This window comes from Theobroma cacao, chromosome 9 (assembly GCF_000208745.1).
Source record: "Theobroma cacao cultivar B97-61/B2 chromosome 9, Criollo_cocoa_genome_V2, whole genome shotgun sequence".
NCBI classification, from domain to species: Eukaryota; Viridiplantae; Streptophyta; class Magnoliopsida; order Malvales; family Malvaceae; genus Theobroma; species Theobroma cacao.
The window spans coordinates 7093251-7115542 of NC_030858.1; the positions used below are offsets into that span (position 1 = coordinate 7093251).

At 35.6% G+C, this 22292-nt stretch overlaps 2 protein-coding genes and 1 pseudogene across 2 annotated transcripts; 1 reads left to right on the forward strand and 2 right to left on the reverse strand.

Annotated features, from left to right (window-relative positions):
• LOC18588790 lies at nt 1-2043 on the reverse strand (annotated as a pseudogene).
• Nucleotides 3370-3953, reverse strand: LOC108663215 (MAP7 domain-containing protein 2-like). The gene has a single exon (XM_018126791.1). The coding sequence runs from the start codon at nt 3895-3897 to the stop codon at nt 3370-3372; it is 528 nt and encodes a 175-aa protein (XP_017982280.1). The 5' UTR covers nt 3898-3953.
• LOC18588791 (WD repeat-containing protein 11) lies at nt 6037-22162 on the forward strand. Its single transcript, XM_007013433.2, has 20 exons — nt 6037-7555; nt 8268-8742; nt 10253-10340; nt 10451-10632; nt 10784-10920; nt 12077-12143; nt 13787-13949; nt 14038-14152; nt 14936-15011; nt 15113-15295; nt 15817-15977; nt 16319-16424; nt 17102-17306; nt 17395-17681; nt 17819-17940; nt 19279-19423; nt 19557-19649; nt 20855-20928; nt 21187-21240; nt 21325-22162. The coding sequence occupies exons 1-20, from the start codon at nt 6540-6542 to the stop codon at nt 21623-21625; spliced, it is 4050 nt and encodes a 1349-aa protein (XP_007013495.2). The 5' UTR covers nt 6037-6539; the 3' UTR covers nt 21626-22162.

Sequence of the window (22292 nt, forward strand, 5' to 3'; positions counted from 1 at the left end):
TACATAAAAATAAAACGTCCCTTCGCCTCGAAACAGAACAGTACAGGAAACAAAATATGGTGATTGTACCAACCGGGACAAATCACTAAAACGCATTCAATTTCCTTCTTCTATGTACACTCAAAAGTGGCATAAAACAAAAACAATGTGAAGGCGTCAATCTTCAAATAAAAAAAGAAAAAAAGTGGCACAAAACAAAACATAAAAAAACAAAAACAGTCAATGAGAAAATGAATTCACTAAAATTAAAAACTATTAAAAAAAACTTTAGTCAAGGGGAAGAATCCTCTGCAACCAGATCCATCTTTTCATCATCATCATCATCAGTGTCATCAAACACTTGATCAAGAATTAGCACCAATCCCATTGCAAATGCACTGTCAAACCGTGGCCGAAGGCAAAGCAGAAACACATCTTTGCCCAACAATAAATCAGTTTTAGGGTCCACTTTTCTTTTGATCTCAGCCATCGGTTCCTCGATGATCTTTCCAAACAAGTGCTGTTGATTGTACAGCAACGCTGGGGAAAAGAACCCTCTATCTGGTACTCCTCGCCTGGATCACCGTATACTCCCACCACCACGCTCGACTGTCCGATGATGGATGATCGACGAACGCAAAAAATTGGGTTTTCGTTTTCCATTTTCTCGCCTAATAAGCCTTCCCACCTTTGATGGAGACTTGGCTTCTGATTTACCAAACATTAACTCTTTAAACGGGCGCTAAGCTATTCCTTACTCTTCAAATTTTCTTCAAATTGGTTTAACAAAAGTCAATGCTTAATTTTTAGTAGAAGAAAAATGAGGGGCAATTGGAATTAATAATTCTACCTCTAATCTTTTTAAAACATTTAAAGAAGACAAAAACATAGTATATAAAATTCCTATACGTATGAAACTTTTTTTGATAATTCTGCCTTTATAGTTTTAACAAAGCATAGAGGGCATTCCATTTTTTTCTTTTTTGGATAAAGTAGTTCAATATAGCATACTCAATTTTCTGCAATAAATATGTATGAAACTTGAACCATAATCTTATAAGATTAAATAATTTTGACATTTTCCTGCTAATTCTTTTTTTTTTAACACATCAGATGATATAACAAAACAGGAACATACCAGGGTTAAAAAATTTCTACCAATAATTTTGTCCTAAAAAAGTATTATATATACCGAACTCTTTATTGATCGGAAAAGAATCAAACTCGTCTAGGTTTGACATGGAAAACTAATTGTGAAGCTATGAATTATTCCTGTTTTCTCTACATGAACCTACAAATTGAGAAATGCTTTGTGATTGTGAAGTTATTGGTTTTGACATGGCAAGCAACAGTTTTTTACTTTATTAACACAGTTGCATGATTGAAGGGATACCTAATATTTCATGTCATTGAAGCAGTTTCCAACAGACAGACAGACAAACTGACCTTTCGAGGCACTTGCCGATTGCGTCCATGAGAACTAGCTCATCTTTGGCTTGTGAATCAGGGCCATAGTAAGAATCGAACCTGAAGATCAATTCTCCTTTAGGGTTGTATACAACAAAGCCATCTCCTGGAAAAAACACAGAGGTTTTGTGGACTGTTAGGTGGGTTTCCTCTTCAAAACAGAACCTGTCATCCACGAGCACGGCTCTTGCCATGGTTATCCCTGAAAAAAAGAGATATATCTTGCTATATAACAAAGCAGATATAGGAAAAAGAGAGAGAAATTGGTAGGGGAAAGCAGGTAGAAGTAGGTCGACGTTTGTGGCTTGGAGCTTTATGGCCTTTCTCCCTAATTTAGTATTTGATTTAAGTTGATTGTGGTGGTCTTTCTTTGTCTGTGACGTGCCGTAGACCTGTAGATGGTGCAACAGTTGAATGATCCATAAATATCTAGATCAGAGAATAAATAAATAAACTAGTAATGTTATGTTTTTATTTGTGGCTTTAAGCTTACCTTTGGGTGCATGGCAGTTATCATGGATGGGCGTTGGGACAGGGCAATTCACTCATTAAAGTCATGGTAGAGTCTGTCAATGTTTGATGGCAGCCACATAAGGATGAGAATTGAAACCATAAATGGGGGTATCTCAAGCTCAAAAGGGACCCTCTTGCCCGCTTAACAAGAATGATGTTTGATCATCAAGCATTCAATCCAAAAACTCTTTGATTGGACAATCTCTTACCAAGTTAATTTTGATGGTTACTTGTATTTGTTTCTGTTATTATCACTCTTTAACTGGAAACGTTTTTGCTTTCCGTCTGGCTACGCTCTCAAGTGATTGCGGCCTAAAGGAGCTGGATAGGTTCCCCACTTGCCGGATCGCCGCAGCCGCCGGCGGTTTGTTAAAGCTTGTGGGGATCATCCCCTGCTGCCAACGAGCTTGGTCCCTGGTTCATAACTAAACGCTATATCACTGCAAGAAATTTAGCAATTAGTGGCGCAAGCATTAACGACGCAAAATATAAATTTTACGTCGCGGATAGAAGCATCTTTGTATCCTAGCCGCTTAGCCTTAAATCTTCTCTAGGACCTAATAAACTCTAATTCCATCAAAGTTTATTAACTGTGTACTTTTGGCAACACTAATTACTAAGAAAAATTACAGGGACTTTATATTTCACTTTTGTATTAGGTAGACCGTACGCTTTAAAGCCTAAAGATTTGATATAATGAATGATAAAAATGAGAAAACTCCAAGCCGAAGAAAACTGAGCGTTTAGTCTTTCTTTTTATAGTGATAGTAGCTTGACCTTATAGCAGTTAAAATGAGAAAGGGGAGATTAAAAGCTTGTTTGGTTTGATTTTTTTAATTTAAATATTATTATAAAGTTTTTATTAATAAAAATAATTTTGAAAATTAAATTAAAATTATTTGATAAATTTATTTTTATAAGTTCTTTTTTATAGATAAGTTATTTAGCAAAACAATTGATATAAGTTTTAATTTTGGTTAAAATTACTAACTTTCTATTAATTAAGAATTTATTTTTCACAATTAAAAAGTTAACTTTATTTTTTATCTATTTAAAAAAAATTTAGAAATATAAAAATATAACGTAAAGTTTATAATTAATAATAAATCATAAAAAAAGAGTTCTACAAATAATTTTAAAAATATTTTTAATAGATGAAGATATTTTTGAAACAAAAAAAAAATTCTCTTGAAAAACTAGTGTATTTTTTTTTTAAAAAAAACTACTTTTGGAGTTTTTTCTTTTTTTTAATTTTATGCTTTAAAATATATTTTTTTAAAAATAATTAACTCAACTTTTGTTTTAAAGATATAAATAAGTTGAAAAAATTGAGACCAAAAACAGATACTAAGTATAATTCTAAAGTATTAAAATATTTCTTAAATATGTTGCAATATTTACCAATTAAAACTATGAATGGTAATGGATATCCNTATTGGGATTGGTAATCTTCTGAAACTTAGTCCCAGACCTCAAAATGTTCTCTTTCTTCTTCTTCTCCCTCTCCTCTCTCTTCTTTCTCTTCTCAATCTTGTTTTGCCTAATCTCTTCCTTCAACTCATTCATCCTCTCCTTGTAAGCTCTCTTTATCTCCTTCTGCCTATCTCTTTCCTCGAAAGTCGTCCGCTTTACACTCACGTGCTTCGCGGAAGCACGCTGCTTTCGTGTCTGCTTCCAGTTCCGACCCGACACCTTTCCCGCAATCACGCCGTCGTAGGTGGGTCGACCGAAGGTGGGTTTGTCGGGGTCATCGGAGGAAGGCAACGCAGAGCGCTTCGCGGGTCGGCGACAAGAATCGTCGACGTCCATGGACGTAGCCACGGCGGCGGCAGCATCATCGTTGCTGCTGGCGGTAATTTGCGATTCTTGGCGCTTTCGTTTGTAAGTTTTGCCGCCGAAGCCTTCATCTAGGCGGCGGAAATCTATTGTGCAAGCCATGAGCTCCGAATCAGGCTCTGCGAACCAACCCTAAGGCTAAAGAGACTCGCCACTTGCGAGGCCTGAGTCTTATATAGTTGGAAAGTTTGCTTGGGCTTCCGCTGAAGCTCCATGAAAGTAAGAACGTTAGAGCTCGACCCTCTCAAAAGAACTTAATTGGGCTGTCGGGTGACACTGCTTAAGCCCGTTAAAGACTGAATCAAAAATTAGCCCAGTGAAAGCCTGATCCCAAAAACTGGGCCTATTAAGGCCTTATTTAGTTGGAGATGTAAATTGGGCTTTTCCTTCCAAAGTTTTCGTTGAAGCTGATAATTACGGACTAATATTAATCGGTTTTAAGCGAATAAATTCATCAAAATCAATTGAATTCGTTTTCAGTTTTAATCGATTACTTATTTTAGTTTATGTGGTTAATTTTTTTTGGTTGTTTGTCCAAATTTTATAATGAAAAATTAACCATTAATAATATTTTTTAAATATATTTTATATTATATATTATGTTCATTTATAAAAAATATAATTACTATTATATATATTAAAATATTTTTAGTATATATACACTTTAAATATGAATATATTTACTTTTTATTTTGCATTAACATTACAAAAATTATAACAAATAAATTTAATTAATTAATGTTTAAGATATTTGTTTTTGATTATTAAAATTTAAATTTGATTATTTGTGTGTTTTAATTAATTTAATTATTAGTAAATTATATGAAATATGTAAGAGAAATATTATTGTATATGAATACGGATTCAGATTCGGGTAATTTGATACTTATAAATAGTATTTTAATAATTTTTTTATATAATTAAAATTTTAAACTGATTAAGGTAATTATAAAATAATGAGAATGTATTAAAATTATGATTATAATAATAATTTTAAAAAATATTCAAGTAATTAATGAGGTTTGAATAATTTATTTTTTATAGAGTTTAAGTTTGAATATTTTAAATTAACAGATACCTGACATCTTTAATTAAAACAAAAAGACAACATTATTGCGCACAGCTCTTTTATTGCTCCACCATCTGGTCAGCTACGCTCAGTGCCTTGGATTTGCCGTTAAACCAACCTCACAACTCTGTCGCAACTCACAACCTTTTCTTCAAACGGCCTACTCAATTGCAGTTACATCTGTGTAGCCAGTGCAGTTTAATTAATTGGGCCATTAGTTTTTCTTAGGGGTGATTAATTGATTGGCTCGATTTGTCATAATTAAAATTTAAATAGATTAAATATTTTTAAAAAATTATTCAAATTTAAAAGAAGATCAAACCCATTGAACATCAAATTGATTCGATAAATTTAATTTTGGATTGCAAGAACTAAAGTTTTATCACTTTTATCTCTTGTAAATTACAACACTAAAATATATAAATTTCATTCATAATCATAGAATACACAAAATAATCTAAATATATAAAAAAAAAACCAATTGTCATTTCATTTACATAATTATGTCCTCATACATAAATGATCAAATTAACATTCAAAAGTTTTAACTTTTAAATTTTAACATTCAAGATTCAATATAACAAAGATAATAAAATTAATATCTACAAAATAAGACTATCTAACACATGATAATCAACCATTGCACATCATCAACTTAGTAATAAGAAAATATATATTTTTATAAAAATTTAATATATTTATAATATTAATTTGATTTTTGATCGATTTGGTTAAAAAATTTTAAAATCAAAAACCGACAAAATAAATTAATTGAACCATTTTACTCAAATTACATTCGATTCAATTAAATTATTAGTTCTGTCCAATTTTAACTCATTTTTAATTTTTTTAGATAGACATTGCCCAAGGATGTTTTCCACACCTTTTTTTTTCTTTTTTAAAATTTTCCACCTAGCATTCTTGCATCTTTCTTAGATAGTTTCTTCTTTTCATTATATTAAAATTAAAATGCATTATATTAACAATTAAAAATAACATTTAATATGGAAAAAGATTATTGTGAAAGTGGCCTAAATCATCCTTTTTTTTTTGCCTTGAGCAAACTACCAGGAGAATAAAATGTTTATTATTATTCATTTTTATTTTACATAGATAAAAAATTACAACGAGTATTCGTTATAGTAAAATAAGTTACTATCACAATTTTCAGAATGTATAATGACCCAATCGCAGTCCAACATCATGGTTGTGAAAGCAAGTTCCATCGACATCAAAGCTTATATTTTAAGCATGACAAGAGTAATGGAGTGTGGATTATGTCTTCAACAAAATTAGTAAGATTTTCGCCATAGTGTTTTATAAAAAATAGTAATGAAAATGCTACCCACGTTGACGTCCTGCACAATGCTCATTTGGTTGAAAAAAAGAAAAGAGCCACCATTTTTCCATGAACCTCCAAAAAAGGGGAGAACAGAGAGACCATTGTTGTGGAACGAGCTTCCAAAGTGTGTAGTCTCAGGCAAGCTTTAACGGTTCCTACTTTCTCTCCGTACCAAAACGAGAGGAAATCAGCATTTCTCCTTGAAACAAGTTCAATGTACCTTTTGCCTCCTCTCCTTTTCCCTTCGCCCTCGAATTAGGGAGTGAAATTCACCGTCAAACCCGACCCAAAAATAAAAACCGAATTTTCAAATTTCACTTTCCATTTCAGAAAATGTCGATCCCGATCCCGATCCCTCGACCGTTGCCCAGTGAGTCATGGGACTGTATGCTCCCAGGCCCACCGAGCCGCAACAACTTCGGATCCGCCGACCTAAGCCCCTCTGGCCTCCTCGCCTTCGCCTGCGGCTCCTCCGTTTGCGTAATCGATTCCCGCTCTCTCCAGCTCGTAACAACCATCCCTCTCCCTCCTCCTTCCGCCACTCTCTCCGGTTCTTCTTCCTCCAATTCCTCCACTTCTCTTTCTCCCTTCGTTACTTCCGTAAGGTGGACCCCACTCCCTCTCCGCCGGGACCTTCTCTCCACTGAACCTTCCTCTTCTCACCTCATCCTGGCCGCCGCCGACCGCCATGGCCGCATCTCTCTCCTTGACTTCCGTCTCCGTTCTCTCATCCTTTCCATTGATCCTCCCGATCCTTCTTCAAAATCCGGTATCCAGGACCTTTGTTGGGCCCAGGCCCGGGCTGATTCTTTCCTCCTTGCTTCCCTTTCTGGCCCTTCCTACCTTTCCCTTTACAACACTTCCTCTTCTCGTTGCATCTTCAAATACGACGCTTCACCGGAATATCTCTCCTGTATCCGCCGCGATCCTTTTGATTCACGCCATTTATGCATCATCGGACTCAAAGGATTCCTTCTTTCGATCAAAGTCTCGGGAGAAACAGAAGACAGTATTGCCCTCAAGGAACTTCAGATTCGAACCGATTGTACCGAGTTACTTAAGCTAGAAAAGGATGCTGCTGCTGGAGGAAGTTCCTCTTCTTCTCCTGCTTCTGCTGTTTTCCAGCTTTATGCGGTGCGTTTGGCGTTTTCGCCGCTTTGGAAAAACGTCATTTACGTGACGTTTCCGAGGGAGTTGGTGGTTTTCGATTTGAAGTACGAAACGACGCTTTTCTCTGCCGCATTGCCGCGTGGGTGTGCCAAGTTTCTTGATGTGTTGCCTGATCCGAATCAGGAGTTGGTTTATTGCGCTCACCTTGATGGGAAGCTCAGCATATGGCGAAGGAAAGAGTAAGGAAGTTTATGTTCCCATCTTATTCCTGCAATAGCTGGCCTCCTTGAAATTTAAACTTGACGCGATGAAATAGCTACTATAATGCACAGTACTATGGGTTATTTCAGGAATCAGAAATGGTGTAACTAAATTAGGAAAAAGGGGTAGAGTAGGTTTTGATGAGATAAAGATAAGTCAATGTGAAATAGTTGGAAACCCTGAAATATCATTTTAATTTAGATAAAATTAGGGGTTCCTGGCTTCCTTCACATAAAGATCATTTTAGTCTATGAATATTATTTTAAATCTATATCATACGGTGGACTATGATATGGTTTTTATCAACATTTCAACAGTATATGCGTTGGTGCAATAATATGAATTTGCATTGAAGGGAATTCTTTTTTCTATGGAACAAATTAAAGAATAAAAGATTGTTAGTACTCTCATTTTACAGTTTAGACTTTGATTTTAAATATTTATAGCTATTTATTAGTTGATATCTGGTTGAGCTAGAATCATATTAGCAACCAATTAAAGTTGTTGAATTCTTTTTCGTGCTGATATACTTTGATATCACAGTAAGTGGAAGCTTAAGATATTTTTTCACATTTGATCACTTATCATCTATAAATTTTTTTGTTTCCTGAAGTTAGTTGTTAATGATACTTAAAAAATTACAAAACTTTCTGCCCCCAAGGTAATTTACTCGTTTGGATATTATCACAGAGGAGAACAGATACATATAATGTGCACAATGGAAGAGTTGATGCCATCAATTGGCTCATCTGTCCCTTCACCGTCAGTACTTGCAGTCCTTATCAGCCAATCAGAGTCAACGCTACAAAATATAAGCAAGCTTTATTCTGGTTTATCAAATGGTGCATCTGATGAGGATTTTGATAATCCTTTTGATTTTTGTGATGATACTCTTCTTGTTTCTAAGACACGTTTGATGTCCATTTCTGATGATGGCAAACTGTGGAGCTGGATCTTGACTGCTGAAGGGACTGGAGATATGCAGAAGGATCTTATAAATTCTGGAAAGATTGCTGATGTCTCTGAAGAGTCAACTAATACAAACATCACAGTTTCTTCTTACAGTGGACTCACGGCAGAAGGCAGCAAGCAGCTGCACAACATAAATGGTAGCAGAATTCAGCTGTCAAACTCTACTTTTGGCCTGGCAGATGTGACATTTAAGGTTTGCAAATAAATGTCTCACTTTCTAATAGGCATGTTGTAGTAAGTTTTTTTTTCCTGTTGAACTTCTCGCAGTTCTTGCTGAAGACTGTAGTTTAATCAATTGAAAAAAGGGGAACTTTGAAAATTTTACTTCTTTTTTCCTCTTAATTTGCGTCTTTGCCCTGCCCCCAAATTTTTGAACATGCACTAATGCTTTTTCTGTCTCTCCACACACGCACACATACAAGTTATGCACATTGTCTATTTTCCTTGTCCTACCATACATGTGTCTGTAGACTAAGTCCCTTTTTAACCATAATTTGTGCTGCCCCAAATTAAAGGAAAACCAACTAGGAAAGTCTGTTGCTTGGTTATAAAACTGCTGGTTAAGGAAGAGTTAATGCTTTCCAAAATAGTTTTCTTCTTACCTTTCTGATACCCAAAATCTCTTCCATTAGATGATGCAATTTACGATTTACAAATAGCTAACAATTGATAAATGGAAGATTAGGGAAGCTGTCAAGCTAAAAGGCATTTTTAGCTGAAGGATTTTATTAAAAATATCAACCCTTCTTGGGCCCTGTTTCTGGTGTAGTTGGGGTGGTAAGGAATCAAGTGGCCTGCTCAATGCCAAAAGGAGATGCATAGCTGCATGGATGGGCCTGGCACAATGGAAGTTCAGGCATGAACTTGACATGTATAGGCTTGGCTGACTCTTGCTGGGCCTCAGAGTTATTAGCTTATATTGTTTGTCTGCTTAATCCTCAGGAGATATAGATTCATGAGTCAGGTGGAATTGACATCAAGTGTGATGAAATGAAATAGTCGTAACATAAATTAATTGGCCAGGCAGTTCACAATTTTGGTCAGATGTGGCATTGGACTAGTATTGGGCAAGAACTTAAAGTTAAATCATGGTGCTCTTCTGGCTCAACCCAGCGTATGGCCAGCCTTAGGTGCTTGCTGCTGTGGTGCTGAGAGTTATCTAGTTTAGCATTTAATTTATTCTATATCTAACTGCTTAGCCACTTGCTGCTGCATCTTGCTCTATACTGATCTGTCAAGCTGAGAGGAAAATGACATGCCTACTTTTTATGCATGTTGAAAAGTGAAGCTGGGAAATGATGACACGAGATCACAATGACTATTGCATTGTAAATGTGAAACGTGTTTGAACTGGATGGAAGCCATGTACTGAAATCCATGGGAAATGGAAGAAGTGGTGTTTGACCGGCAAGTTTATTGCTTACCAAATTTTAACATGGTCTGAACTGTAAATCATGGATTTCTTTGTCTGGTGAAACTTTGCTGACATAACTGCATTATGTTATAGTAGTATAATATTCATTGAGTTTCTCTTCTTTATCAAGGATGTGTTAGGTGCTCTGATATAACCTTATGATTTTCTCCTTGTTATTAAGAATGAAATGAAAAACAATTATTATTGGTAAACAACTTCCTTATCATTTAGCCTCCCTACAAATTCTTTGGGTTATTCATGATACTTATATGCCAAATCGCTAGTGCAGATTAGCTTAGTTGGACAGCTTCAGCTTCTTTCTTCGACAGTGACCATGTTGGCAGTGCCATCCCCTTCTTTAACAGCTACTTTGGCTCGTTAGTTCCACCTCCTCACTCTTTCTCCTGAATTTCCATTTCTGTTAAACTTCTGAACTCCGTCAGTGTAAACTTTTACAAGTTGATTAATCAGATTATATTATGCAAAGGTGGGGGAAACAATCCTGCAGTAGCTGTTCCACTGGTTGCTTTGGGGACTCAAAGCGGGACAATTGATGTCATTGATGTCTCTGCCAATGCTGTTGCAGCAAGTTTTTCAGTTCATAATAGTACAGTGAGGGGTTTACGATGGCTGGGTAATTCAAGACTGGTTTCGTTTTCTTACACACAGGTAAAATATCAAGCTTTGAAGAATCATATATGTCTAAGGCATCATAGTTAGCTTCATTTCTTCCTTACTCCCTAGGCCTTCCTTTTCTTCTGTTCAACATTGTTGCTTTCTGGTGATAATTGATTACTTAATATTACTTGTATGAACTCAGGTAAGTGAGAAAACTGGAGGCTACATTAACAGGCTTGTTGTGACTTGTCTTAGAAGTGGGCTTAATAGAACTTTTCGGGCCTTACAAAAGCCAGAACGTGCACCAATAAGAGCTTTAAGGGCTTCTTCATCTGGAAGGTTTCTTTTTTCCCCTAAGTTCTCATATTGATTACTCAATGCATCAATTTAGCAGCATCCTTTTTTTATACACTCATACTTTTCCTTAATGCCAAATTGCTCCTTCAATATTACAAATTTTTATTTGTCTCCACATCATAAAAAATGCATGATGGGTGAAGAGTGTGCCACATTAACTTACATGTGTAAACATAAATTATCGAATAAAAGGGGGCTATGACATGGATGCCAAACCCTAAATTACATGTTTCTATTATGCATTGCAATTTGATTATGATTGTTGTTTAATATTTAATATTTACCGTTATCTTAGAAATAGTTAATGCAGCCAACATTAACTGGTATGATATAAATATATTTTGGTCGGAAACTCTATAACTGTTAATTTGCTCTCATATCTGTGATCAGAACTTGGGTGTTGCAATGCATGATAAAGTTGGGGAATTCAGTAAGATGTGCAAGGCAAATGAAACTGAAGTTGTACAAAAGGCTTGGTCATGAAGGCCGAGAATAGAAAACTTTAGCATACACTTCATAACATTAAACTTTGAAGATAGAGACTAGCATCCTTGGTTCAGGTGGGTGGTTTAGCATTGGTGGTAGCCAAGGGATCTCGGAAAGTATGTGATATACATTCTTGTCTATTAGATGGTGGACCATCTCTCCCTGCTAGTTGCACTTTTTGTTATGAAATACGCAACAATCCTAGTTTTGGGAAAATTCAATTTTCATTTATAGTTAGAGAAGGTGGACGGAACTTGGGAAGTGGCATACTTTGTTGTAAAAGATAAGCAAATTAATTTATGGAAATATTCAGTAGGATAAAAAATATATTGTATCAGGAATGAGCTCTTACGAAAAGAAATGGAAAACATTTACTGAGAGGACGAAAATTTTGTAAGTTTTAGGGAATGAATTAGCTGCTTTTAACAGTTTATGAAGCAATTTAAGTGTAACAGCTTTTCTCAAATAGGTTTGAGACTTTTTTTAGGCTGTCGAATTTTGATGATCATAATCCTTTATATGTTCAGACTTCAGACCCATATAGCTGACTTGTGGTGTTGATGTTTTTCAAATACTGCTCGGTTCTTTGTGTAACCTGCTCTTCCCTTTCAGGAATATGTGGTAATATCTTGTCATTTTTTAACCTTTTCAGGTATCTTCTGATTTTATTTCGTGATGCACCTGTTGAGGTTTGGGCAATGACAAAAAATCCAATTATGGTAAGTGTGATTGATACTTCAGATTCTCTTGATCTGGTTTGTATTATTTCTAATAATTTGACTTTTTATTTGCTTGTTGCTGGCAACCGAGCTTGTTCATTTCACTATATACCCTTCTGTATGAGGATATTTTGACTTTGATGACTGGCTTTCTGATACTTTATTGTAGTGAAGGGTTAAACATATTGTCATTTGTTCACAACTCCTATTTTCGTGTTTAGTATTTCATTAGGCTTTTCAAATTACCGGTATTGCTGCTGTTGCACAGAAATAAAGTAGCAAGAGCGAAGATAGAAGGATTATTATGGTTCTTGTAGACTTATTGAGGGAGAATCACCTTAAGGTTTTATTTTAGGATTATTGTTAATATGTGGAATATTAAGTTTATGTTAGTGTTTTATGGCTGATGCCTATAATACTTTGATGGATTATTTTTTTGACTGCCTTGACATTATTATTTATTGAGATTCCTATTTTTAACTCTGATCTACGTTTTCTGCCCCTTTCCCTAACTGAGACATCATTTATAAACCTTAAAGGATGTAGTCACTGTGAAGGAGATGGTAACCAAATTTGTGAATGAGAGTGATTCAAGTTTCAGAACGTTTTCCTCATCTCAACATAAAATGGACCATAGGCTATGCTTTTTGAGTCCTTTCACTTACCAGCACTTCATCTAAAGACACGGCTTTGCTTTAGAGATGCAGGATGTTCTGATGTAAAAGAGAAACCTGATGATATTTGTCAGGATTTGTCATTTAGGATGTTTATATATTAGCCTTAAAGGAAGAAGGATGATGTCTTTTTGCTTGCTTTATGCATCTCAACTAGTGGATTTTGGACAGAGTACATTGTTTGATCTTACATAAGGGAAAAAAGATGGAATTTGTTTCATTTGCATAACATGTGTCTTAGTTTTGAGAAAGCAGAACATCATTTATATATTTTCTGTTCATGTGAAATTCAAGTGCTATAAATGAATAGTAGAATGTTCAGATATTGTTTGGAATTGCGCCTCCCATTTTGTTTTCCTTTGTATTTGAATATATTCCTTGTTAATTGAGGTGATACATGACACGAAGGTCATAATTGACTATTGGAATTAGTGCCTCCTAAAATCTCGGAAGTCTGAATCTTATAGGAAGTCATTGAAGAACAAAATGGATTTGTTTTTGCAACCTCAAAGAAGCATATTAAACTCAATAATAAGTTTAAAATTTCACGGCTCCATGACCATTTCATCAGTGCTACAGGTTCCTATTGTTCTGCATGTGTTTTTTTTTTAAATATTGTTCTGCATGTTAGTAGCTCCTTTTGCTTAATAAGACTTTATTTTGTCTGAAATTATTTCTTGGATTAGTTCCTTTTGCTTTTCCCTTATGATTTCCTAGGAAGCTATGATTTTTTTCCTTGAGTTTTTTATTGTGGAAGGTTTTTGTATCTTCATATTTAACTTTCCTTGAAATAATATATTGCCAATAGGTAAATTCAGTTCTTGTTTTTTTTTTATTGATTTTGTGTTTATTCTGATTTTTTTTTTCAAACATGTATAAATCAACATGACAGCTATACTAAATTTCATCTTGGTTGACAGTGTCTAATTTTTAATTTAGATAATTATTATGCTTTATACTTCCATGTAGCTTAGATCATTAGCTCTTCCATTCACGGTATTGGAATGGACTCTTCCAACAGTTCCCCGACCAGTTCAAAATGGTCCCTCTAGGCAATCTTCCCTTAAAGATAGTACAGCTGCGGCACCAGCAGAGGCAGCCTCATCCACAACAGCATCTTCCTCAGATTCTAGTGGGATTCTTTGCTTGCCATCATTTATTATGTAGACCTCTGTCTGGCCCAAATGATTATCTAATTATACTGTAACTTCTATATGCAGGGGCAGGGAACTCAGATGGCTCACAAGATGACACTTCTGAGAGTTTTGCATTTGCACTACTTAATGGTGCACTTGGTGTCTTTGAGGTTCATGGCCGAAGGATCCGAGATTTTAGGTAGTATTTATCGTACATGCTAAGTACAGTGTTATGACATTAGGTTGCACCACATGCTTTTAAGGAAGTATATTGTTCTTTATTTTAGGTTATATATTAGCCACTTGTTTTGCAGTTTTTCTTTCCATCTGTACTACAGCTTTGCCCTGCTAGCAGGCTTGAAGTTCTATTATTCAGTTTTAATGTGTTAGCTATTGTGGACATTGGTATTTGTTTGGGCTAACTTGACTTGAGCTGTGAAGTGACCTTATTTTGGTTATCGGACGACAATCCACTGCTATAATGGAGCTTGGACAAAATTTGTCCGTGCATGGCTATTGATTTCACACTCTAACATGCACAAACACATGCATCCTTGTTGCCACAGTTGTAGTGGCAAGTCAGGATCTTAAAGATGTTGTCTTGGAACCTAAACATGTTGACAAGGAACCTTGTCAGTTGTGATTTTTCCAAACATGGAAGTAAAGATCCAATATCATACGGAATGAAAATGATTACTTTTTTAATCAAGTTTTTATTGAATGTATACAAGAAAAAAATAGAAAGGCCCTACGTTTCGGTCAGTTTGCTACTTGTGCTATAGATTCTTTTTGCTTAAGTTTTCCTAATTTTTCTTTATTTTCTACAGAAAATATCTAAGTTTTAATCCAAAAACATTATGATTTATTGCTGATTACATTTTACTTGTGTTCTCTTAGCTCTATTCTAAATTTTTCATAACATATAATCACAGTATCTCTCCCTTTTTTCGTGCACTAAAAAGGATCCTTTGCTTGTCTCCAGACCAAAATGGCCTTCTTCTTCATTTGTTTCATCTGATGGATTGATTACAGCCATGGCGTACCGCTTGCCTCATGTTGTACGTATCCTATTTTAAATTATTCCATCCAATTTGTAGTTTATATTATTATCTTTTTTCTTTGGAGATTTCTGTAGTCACTGACATCATTAATCTCTCAGGTCATGGGGGACAGGTCAGGTAACATAAGGTGGTGGGATGTCACTAGTGGCCATTCTTCCTCATTCAACACTCACAGAGAAGGAATCCGAAGAATCAAATTCTCACCTGTTGTTGCTGGAGACCGTAGTCGAGGGCGTATTGCTGTACTATTTTATGACAATACATTTTCTGTGTTTGATCTTGTAAGTGTGAAAATGCATTATCAATTCTTCTTCCCTTCCATTGATCTATCATTTGCAATTTTCTTGCAATACTTAACATTTGGTACATATTATGTGTTTTATGGTAGCTGGTGTGTTGTCTTAGCTGTACGAAAATGGATTCTGTTTTCTCATAAGAACTGAGAAGTGACTACCACCTTTTATTTTCTATATTAATGTGTTTTATTTGTGAACTTTCTTTGGTCTCTGCTTTTTGTAAATTTGGAAGAAAAATTAAAAAAGTTTAAGTTTATTTTGCGTGCCTGCTCGGTAAGCTTTTCATCCTTTCTAAATTTGTATTTAATATTATGCACTATGAGGGTTAGAAGCCTTGTTTTGGGTTTTTGTTGCTAGACATGTTTCTCATTGGGACCTTGCACGGTCATATTCTGTGAAATATAGAAGTTGACTTTGTCAACTTAAGTGGTGCCTATTGGGTGCAGGACACCTTTTGAAGGATATTTCTACATGTTAGTCTAATGTTTAATATTTGTTATTCGCAGGATTCGCCAGACCCATTAGCCAATTCTCTTTTACAACCTCAATTTCCTGGAACCCTTGTATTGGAATTGGATTGGTTGCCTTTGAGGACTGACAAGAATGATCCACTGGTTTTGTGCATTGCAGGAGCTGATAGTAGCTTCCGTCTTGTTGAGGTTAACACGTATGTGCCACACTGTTTTCAGTTCTCTTAACTTTTCTTCGTTGTAGTTAGTCTCTATATGACAGGATGCCAAGAGGACCTATTGTTTGTTATAAATTAGTGTACTCAAATATTTTTGATGAAATTTGGTTGGAGCTGTAGATGGGACTTTTTCGTTGCTTTATTAGAATGAAAGTATTATAGGTTTGGAGTGACTATCAAAGAGACGGATAGATTAGGTCAGTGATAAAACGATGGGTGGATTAGTTTTGGGTGATGTGAGTAATGCTATGCTAGTAAAGATATGATTCATATGAAGTTGATTACTTTGTACTTTAGTAACCTCACTTGTTTTCATGCAGAAATGACAAGAAAGTGGGCCCTGGGCCACTGCCACGAAATATAAAAGAGAGATTTCGGCCTATGCCTTTATGTTGTCCCATATTACTTCCTACACCCCATGCCCTGGTAACAATCATTCTGCCATTTTATTTTTGGTTTAGTAATTGATATTGCTAGTATTTTTTACTTTTATAAGCTGCCAACCACCAAAGGTTCTGTTAACAGATGATGGTATGTTACATCATTTGTAATTAGCAGAGACATGTGCAACACTAAAACACTAGTTGCCTTTTAAATAATCGTAAAAATGGTCCACGGGTCTGTTTACATTGATGAAATGTGCAGTGTACTCTTAATTCTCTGATTTCTAACAAGTTCTGTTAGATATGATTTGGATATCACATCAACAAAATACCACGTCAGCACCCTAATGGCTAATGAGCAACTGAATTAGTAGTTTCCTTCATTGCAGAAATGGTTGAGTACGAGGATTAAACTGTTAGAAGTTAGACTAAAGAGGACTACATTGCATGTTTCTTCAAAAGTATAGGACTGATGGAGTAGTTTTACCTTAAATATTAAATAAAAAAGAAGCCATAAACAGAATTGTTAATGTTGACACATTGGGGTTGCCTCCACAATCCAGAATAGGCTGAGGGATGGCTATTGAAATAGGGCTACTGGAGTTGTTCTGCTTACCATGAAGCTTCATTTTCTCTGTTTATTGTCTCAAAGGTAAAATGGGCATTCAAAGAATTACTTATGACTGACCATCTATTTTCATGTCTTTTCTTTTATTACAGGCACTGCGGATGATCTTACAATTGGGTGTAAAACCCTCTTGGTTTAATACTTCTGGTACAACTATAGATAAGAGGCCCCATTTCATTCCAGGAACTGCTTCATCCTCAGGGGATCTTCGCAGTTACATGATTGAATTACCACCTGTTGGTGATTCTGTAGTGCCAGAATTGCTCTTAAAAGTATTAGAACCTTACCGAAAGGAAGGTATGTTTTTGTAACCTATTTAGAATTCCTAATTCTTCTATTCAGACATTAGTTTTCCTTATCCTTTTCCATTATTGCATTGCTCAAGGCTGCATACTCGATGATGAAAGGGCTAGATTGTATGCTACCATAGTCAGTAAGGGTTTTGCTGCAAGGTTTGCCTTTGCAGCTGCGACATTTGGTGAGGTCTCAGAAGCACTTTTCTGGTTGCAGTTGCCTCGTGCTATTAACCACTTGATGAGTAAGTTAGTAAATAAGTCTCCACAGAAAGCACCTCTTTCAGCATCAAATTCAGAGCTTGATGACACGTCTCTACTTAGTAGAATTACATCAAAGGGGAAATCAACACCTGAAAATGGGCAGAGGGATGCATTGGTAAGTCTTTAATGGTATTGACTGTCCTATGGTTAAATAGTTTAAAGGGTGAGAGTTTCATTAGGTTGTCCTTGTGTATCTATTATGTCTTGTGATTTTAAAACTTTTGCTAGCAATACATATTTTCTGATTCGCAGAGTCAAGGTCAGCTTAGATTAATGGCTTTTGAGCAAGAAGACTTGTGGGAAAGTGCTAATGAGCGTATCCCTTGGCATGAGAAATTGGAGGGAGAAGAGGCAATTCAGAACCGTGTACACGAGTAAGTTCACCATCTTAATTTTTTTTTTTTGCTCAATCTTTACGTTATTTTATTGCTATGTTAACGGTTGAACAATGAAGTTACTGCAATGTCTTTGTAGAAGTGGATGCAAGATGTTCTAAATTTATTTAATGACTATGTAGAACCTGTTACTTTTGCTACTTCTTTTTGCTTCCAGAAGAGAAAAGCAAGAAAATGTTTTTGGATACAAAAGCAAATATTATTTTTTCGTTAAACTTTTAACTTTTGTAGATAACCAAATGCATGATTTTACTTTTATATGGAATAATTATGATAGACTTGTGTTGCATTTTAGTTATTTGTTCATTTTTAATCTATTATTACTGTGTTTTTGCTGATATGCATTTGCATCTTAACAACTTCTGAAAAATATAAAAGGCAAATATTCAAAGAAAGTAGCAAAAGTTCCAAAAAAATGGAGTCTTATTTTCTCATAAGATAATTGAGATACTGATTTTAATGTTTCTTTTTTTTTTCAATAATACTTTTTATCTAATGAATACATTAGATGTTTCATGTTCATAATTCTTTTAGATATACGGTACACTACTGGGAGTTTACAAACTTTGTGGATGCAATGTTGCCTAGAGTTTCTAGCTTGATTTCCTATTATTCTCTCTTTAACTCCTTCTTGTCTTTTTCTGCAGTTATTATATTTTCTTCATAATTTCTTCCGAAATAGAACTGAGTTAGTTTAATTCTAGACCAGGCTGAAATCAGCCTAATTAACCTGAAAGTGAGCTGTCCAATCTTTTTCAATGCTCCCCATAGTACACATTAATTCTAATTTATAATTATGGTGCTGTAGTTTGAAGATTTTAAGCCTTATCTATATCAGACAGTACGGGGACGCTTTACTAGACATAAGAGCTACTGATCTAGTTTTAGCTTGGTATGACCTTAAGTTTCTTGTTTTAGGAACTGCTACCTTTTCCCAACTAGTTAAAACCATCTGCTTCTTAAACTGCAACTTCGGAATTGGCAGTGCTATGTCATTATCAAGGACCTGCATCCAAGCAGAGATGAGAAGTGCACTATGGTAATTTTTCAATTTAGTTAGGTGGTCAATTTGTTTAAATCGAAGTGTATAGAAGTTCAACTCCACTCAATATGCACTGTGGTAACTTTCTCATGTTTTAATCTGATTGTGTGCAAGTCCTAGTATTCATGATGACATTACAAGGACCTAAGGGTAGGGAGGAGGGGGCAGTTGAACGATAAACTAATCCTTCATTTGAAGAGTGACATTCACTAGGCCAATTCTGTGTTATTCAGTGGCTGCCACACTAGTAATTGTACTTTGTGTTTTATGAGCAGGCTTGTCTCAGTTGGGAACTTGGAAGGTGCTGTCAGTTTATTGCTTTCAACTTCACCAGAGAGCCCTTACTTCTATCCAAATGCTCTCCGTGCAGTTGCTCTTTCTTCTGCAGTTTCAAAATCTCTTCTTGAGCTGGCAGTTAAGGTGAGGATTAACTTTGATTCTGTTTCTAGATTAGAGAAATGTGATTTTTTAGGTTTTACAATCTTTCATGTCTATTTTGGTATTCTTTTAAACTGTCCTATTTTTGGCTGCTATTTTACTTCTGTGATCATAGGTGGTTGCTGCTAACATGGTAAGAACTGATCGGTCACTATCTGGCACTCATCTTCTCTGTGCTGTTGGAAGGTATCAAGAAGCTTGTTCACAGGTTAGGTTCTGTTTGTTGAAAGAAATCTGTGTTTTTCAGTTTTCTTGAAGATAATCATCGAAATCCAACCCAATGCTTGTTACTTTTCTTATTTTGTGTCTAATAGAATCCCCAGGATTTTTTTGTTGCATTTTAATCTTTACTTACATATGATTTGTGCATGTTGGTATGCATTCACCTATCTATCTCTACATTGGACACTCGTAATGGCTAGGGATGTAAATAAACCAGTGTGTTGAAGGGCTCATGGATGAGCTTGACTAGAGCTTGTTTGTGTTAGGTTATCAGGCTAAATAGACATACATAAACGACAAATTCAAGCTCATTTAATGAATGGGTAAGAGTTTCAATATTGGTGAACTTGGCTCATTTATATTCACTTGAAGGCTTGATAAGCAGTTTATAAGCAAGCTCAAGGAGAGCATGTTTATCCTTTTGAAGTTGACCAGTTTGAGTGTCAATATCAATATCTTTTAGTACAAATCAAGTATAAAAATCTGTCATATCTTTTAAAAGTTCATGTGACCTAGGAAGAGCTTTAGCTTGGGAAGTTTTATACAAGCCAACTTCCAACAGCCGTTCTTGAGCTTGAGATGAGCTCAGTTTCTGTTTGAGCTTAGTAATATCCAGTCGAGTGGTGCCTAAGCAAGATAGAGCTTTGCTTGTTTGCACACCAATGATAGCAATGCTATTATTAAACCTTGTGGCTCACCACTAGTTGTTTATCAACTTTATCCTTGATTCTGTTTTCCTTATCCATCAATTTGAATAAGTTTATAATAATGTCAATATGGGAATATGATTTGACAATTGGATGCCATCCTACTGTAAATAACTGCAGATGAGCCTCTATAATGCAAATTAAACACAGTTTACTTGGAGAAAGATTTGAACAAAGTATGTGCTAATGAACTCAAAAGAAAACATGTTGGATTCTTCTGTTCTACGTATTCTACAAATGAGTTGCACAATCGAATAGATAAATTACATGTAAAAGAGAACCAACTTGTTGAATGATAAGAGCTGGTTGATAGAAGCTTCCTTTAGTTATGGATGTTTACTCTCAGAATTTGGCCTCTTTTGTGGCACTGGGTACTTGAGTTGGGAAGAGAATGATATTATTTCTCAACATTGCATAGATCCGCTAAGCATTATGCTTCCTTGTTGTGAGTCTCTTGATTGATGGTTTTTTAACATTTATGCAGCTACAAGATGCTGGATGCTGGACTGATGCTGCTACTTTAGCTGCGACGCATTTAAAGGGATCTGATTATGCCAGGTTTCTGATTTATTTCTTCAGATAAACATCTTAGGTTTTTTAAGCAGTTAAATTCGTAGCATTAGCTTTACTCTATGTGATGGCTTAGCCTTGTGCTTTTTATTCTATGTAACATACGCATTTGCTATGTTTATTTTAAGCCAATGAAGATTTGATCTCCTGGTGCAAAGCTGTCAATTTAATTTATTCTTTAAGATATTTAGCAACTTAGGCTCTGCGTGGTTAGGATACCTTCATTTCAAATTGTTCTTTTTGCAGGGTGTTACAAAGATCGGCTGAGCATGTCCTTCATGCTGAACACAACATTTGGAGGTAATAGTTTTTCTTAATTGTTCTTGTAGTACTTGGTACCCATTGCATAATTGGCATTCTAAAGCTTAAGATGGTTGGATGCAGGGCGCTTATTTTATTTGTTGCAGCTGGTGCAATCCAGGAGGCATTGGCAGCCCTGCGTGAGGCACAGCAACCGGACACAGCTGCCATGTTCGTACTGGCTTGCCGTGAAATTCATGCAGATATCGTCACTAATTTAATAGGCTCAGATGATGAATCAGGGTCAACAGTCAAGGATACACTGGTTAACTTGCCTGGTTTAAACCCAGAGAATGAAGATGTGGTCGCAGTGGGTGAATATTTTGGGCAGTACCAAAGGAAATTGGTGCACCTATGCATGGACTCTCAACCATTTTCAGATTGACTGGGCTAAGGGAAAAGTCGTTTCATTTATTTACAGTGAAGCAATGTGGATATTTTGTTGGAAGAACGTATAACACCGGAGGGCCAGCAGGATGGTCAACTTCACGGATGAAAGAACAAGTACTGAAGCAACTTTACGGAGTAGGCAAACCTATTTGTTTTGGAGCAGACTCATTGTCCGATTTAGCGCAAAGCTGGCTGTTTAGAAAAACGTCAAAGATGTAGTAGCTCGGTGCACAAAATTTTGGATGCTTCTAAACCTTCACCCCACAGAATATGGTTTTCAGGAGTGCGGGATGCAGCTGCTGCTCTCACGAAGAGGAATTTATTTCTATAGAAGACATTGGTTGAGTTATATTGTTTATTGATAGTTGCACATCGTGGCATTTTCATAAAGAGAAACTCCAATGCTGATCAGTCTCATTGATTCCTTTTTTAACAGTTTTGAGCGATGTAAATTGTTCCATAGGGTTACCCTTATCCGTATTATATTTTGATACCCATTTGAATGGCATATAGAGGATTCCATTCTATTTAATTTAGTAAGAAGTATTCGGGGCAATTGCAATGCCTTGACAAATGAACGGGAGATTCCTGTTGTTCATGACAGCTATAAGCAGAGTGAAATCAATAGCATTCTTTGTGAATGTAACTGTTCATAAAAAAAA

Bases quoted from the DNA above. Each gene is read 5' to 3' on its own strand.
- LOC18588791 (XM_007013433.2), top strand. From the start codon at position 6,540: ATGTCGATCCCGATCCCGATCCCTCGACCGTTGCCCAGTGAGTCATGG. The intron at 7,556-8,267 runs GTAAGGAAGTTT...ATATTATCACAG, and splicing joins AGCATATGGCGAAGGAAAGA to AGGAGAACAGATACATATAA. The intron at 14,153-14,935 runs GTAGTATTTATC...GCTTGTCTCCAG, and splicing joins CGAAGGATCCGAGATTTTAG to ACCAAAATGGCCTTCTTCTT.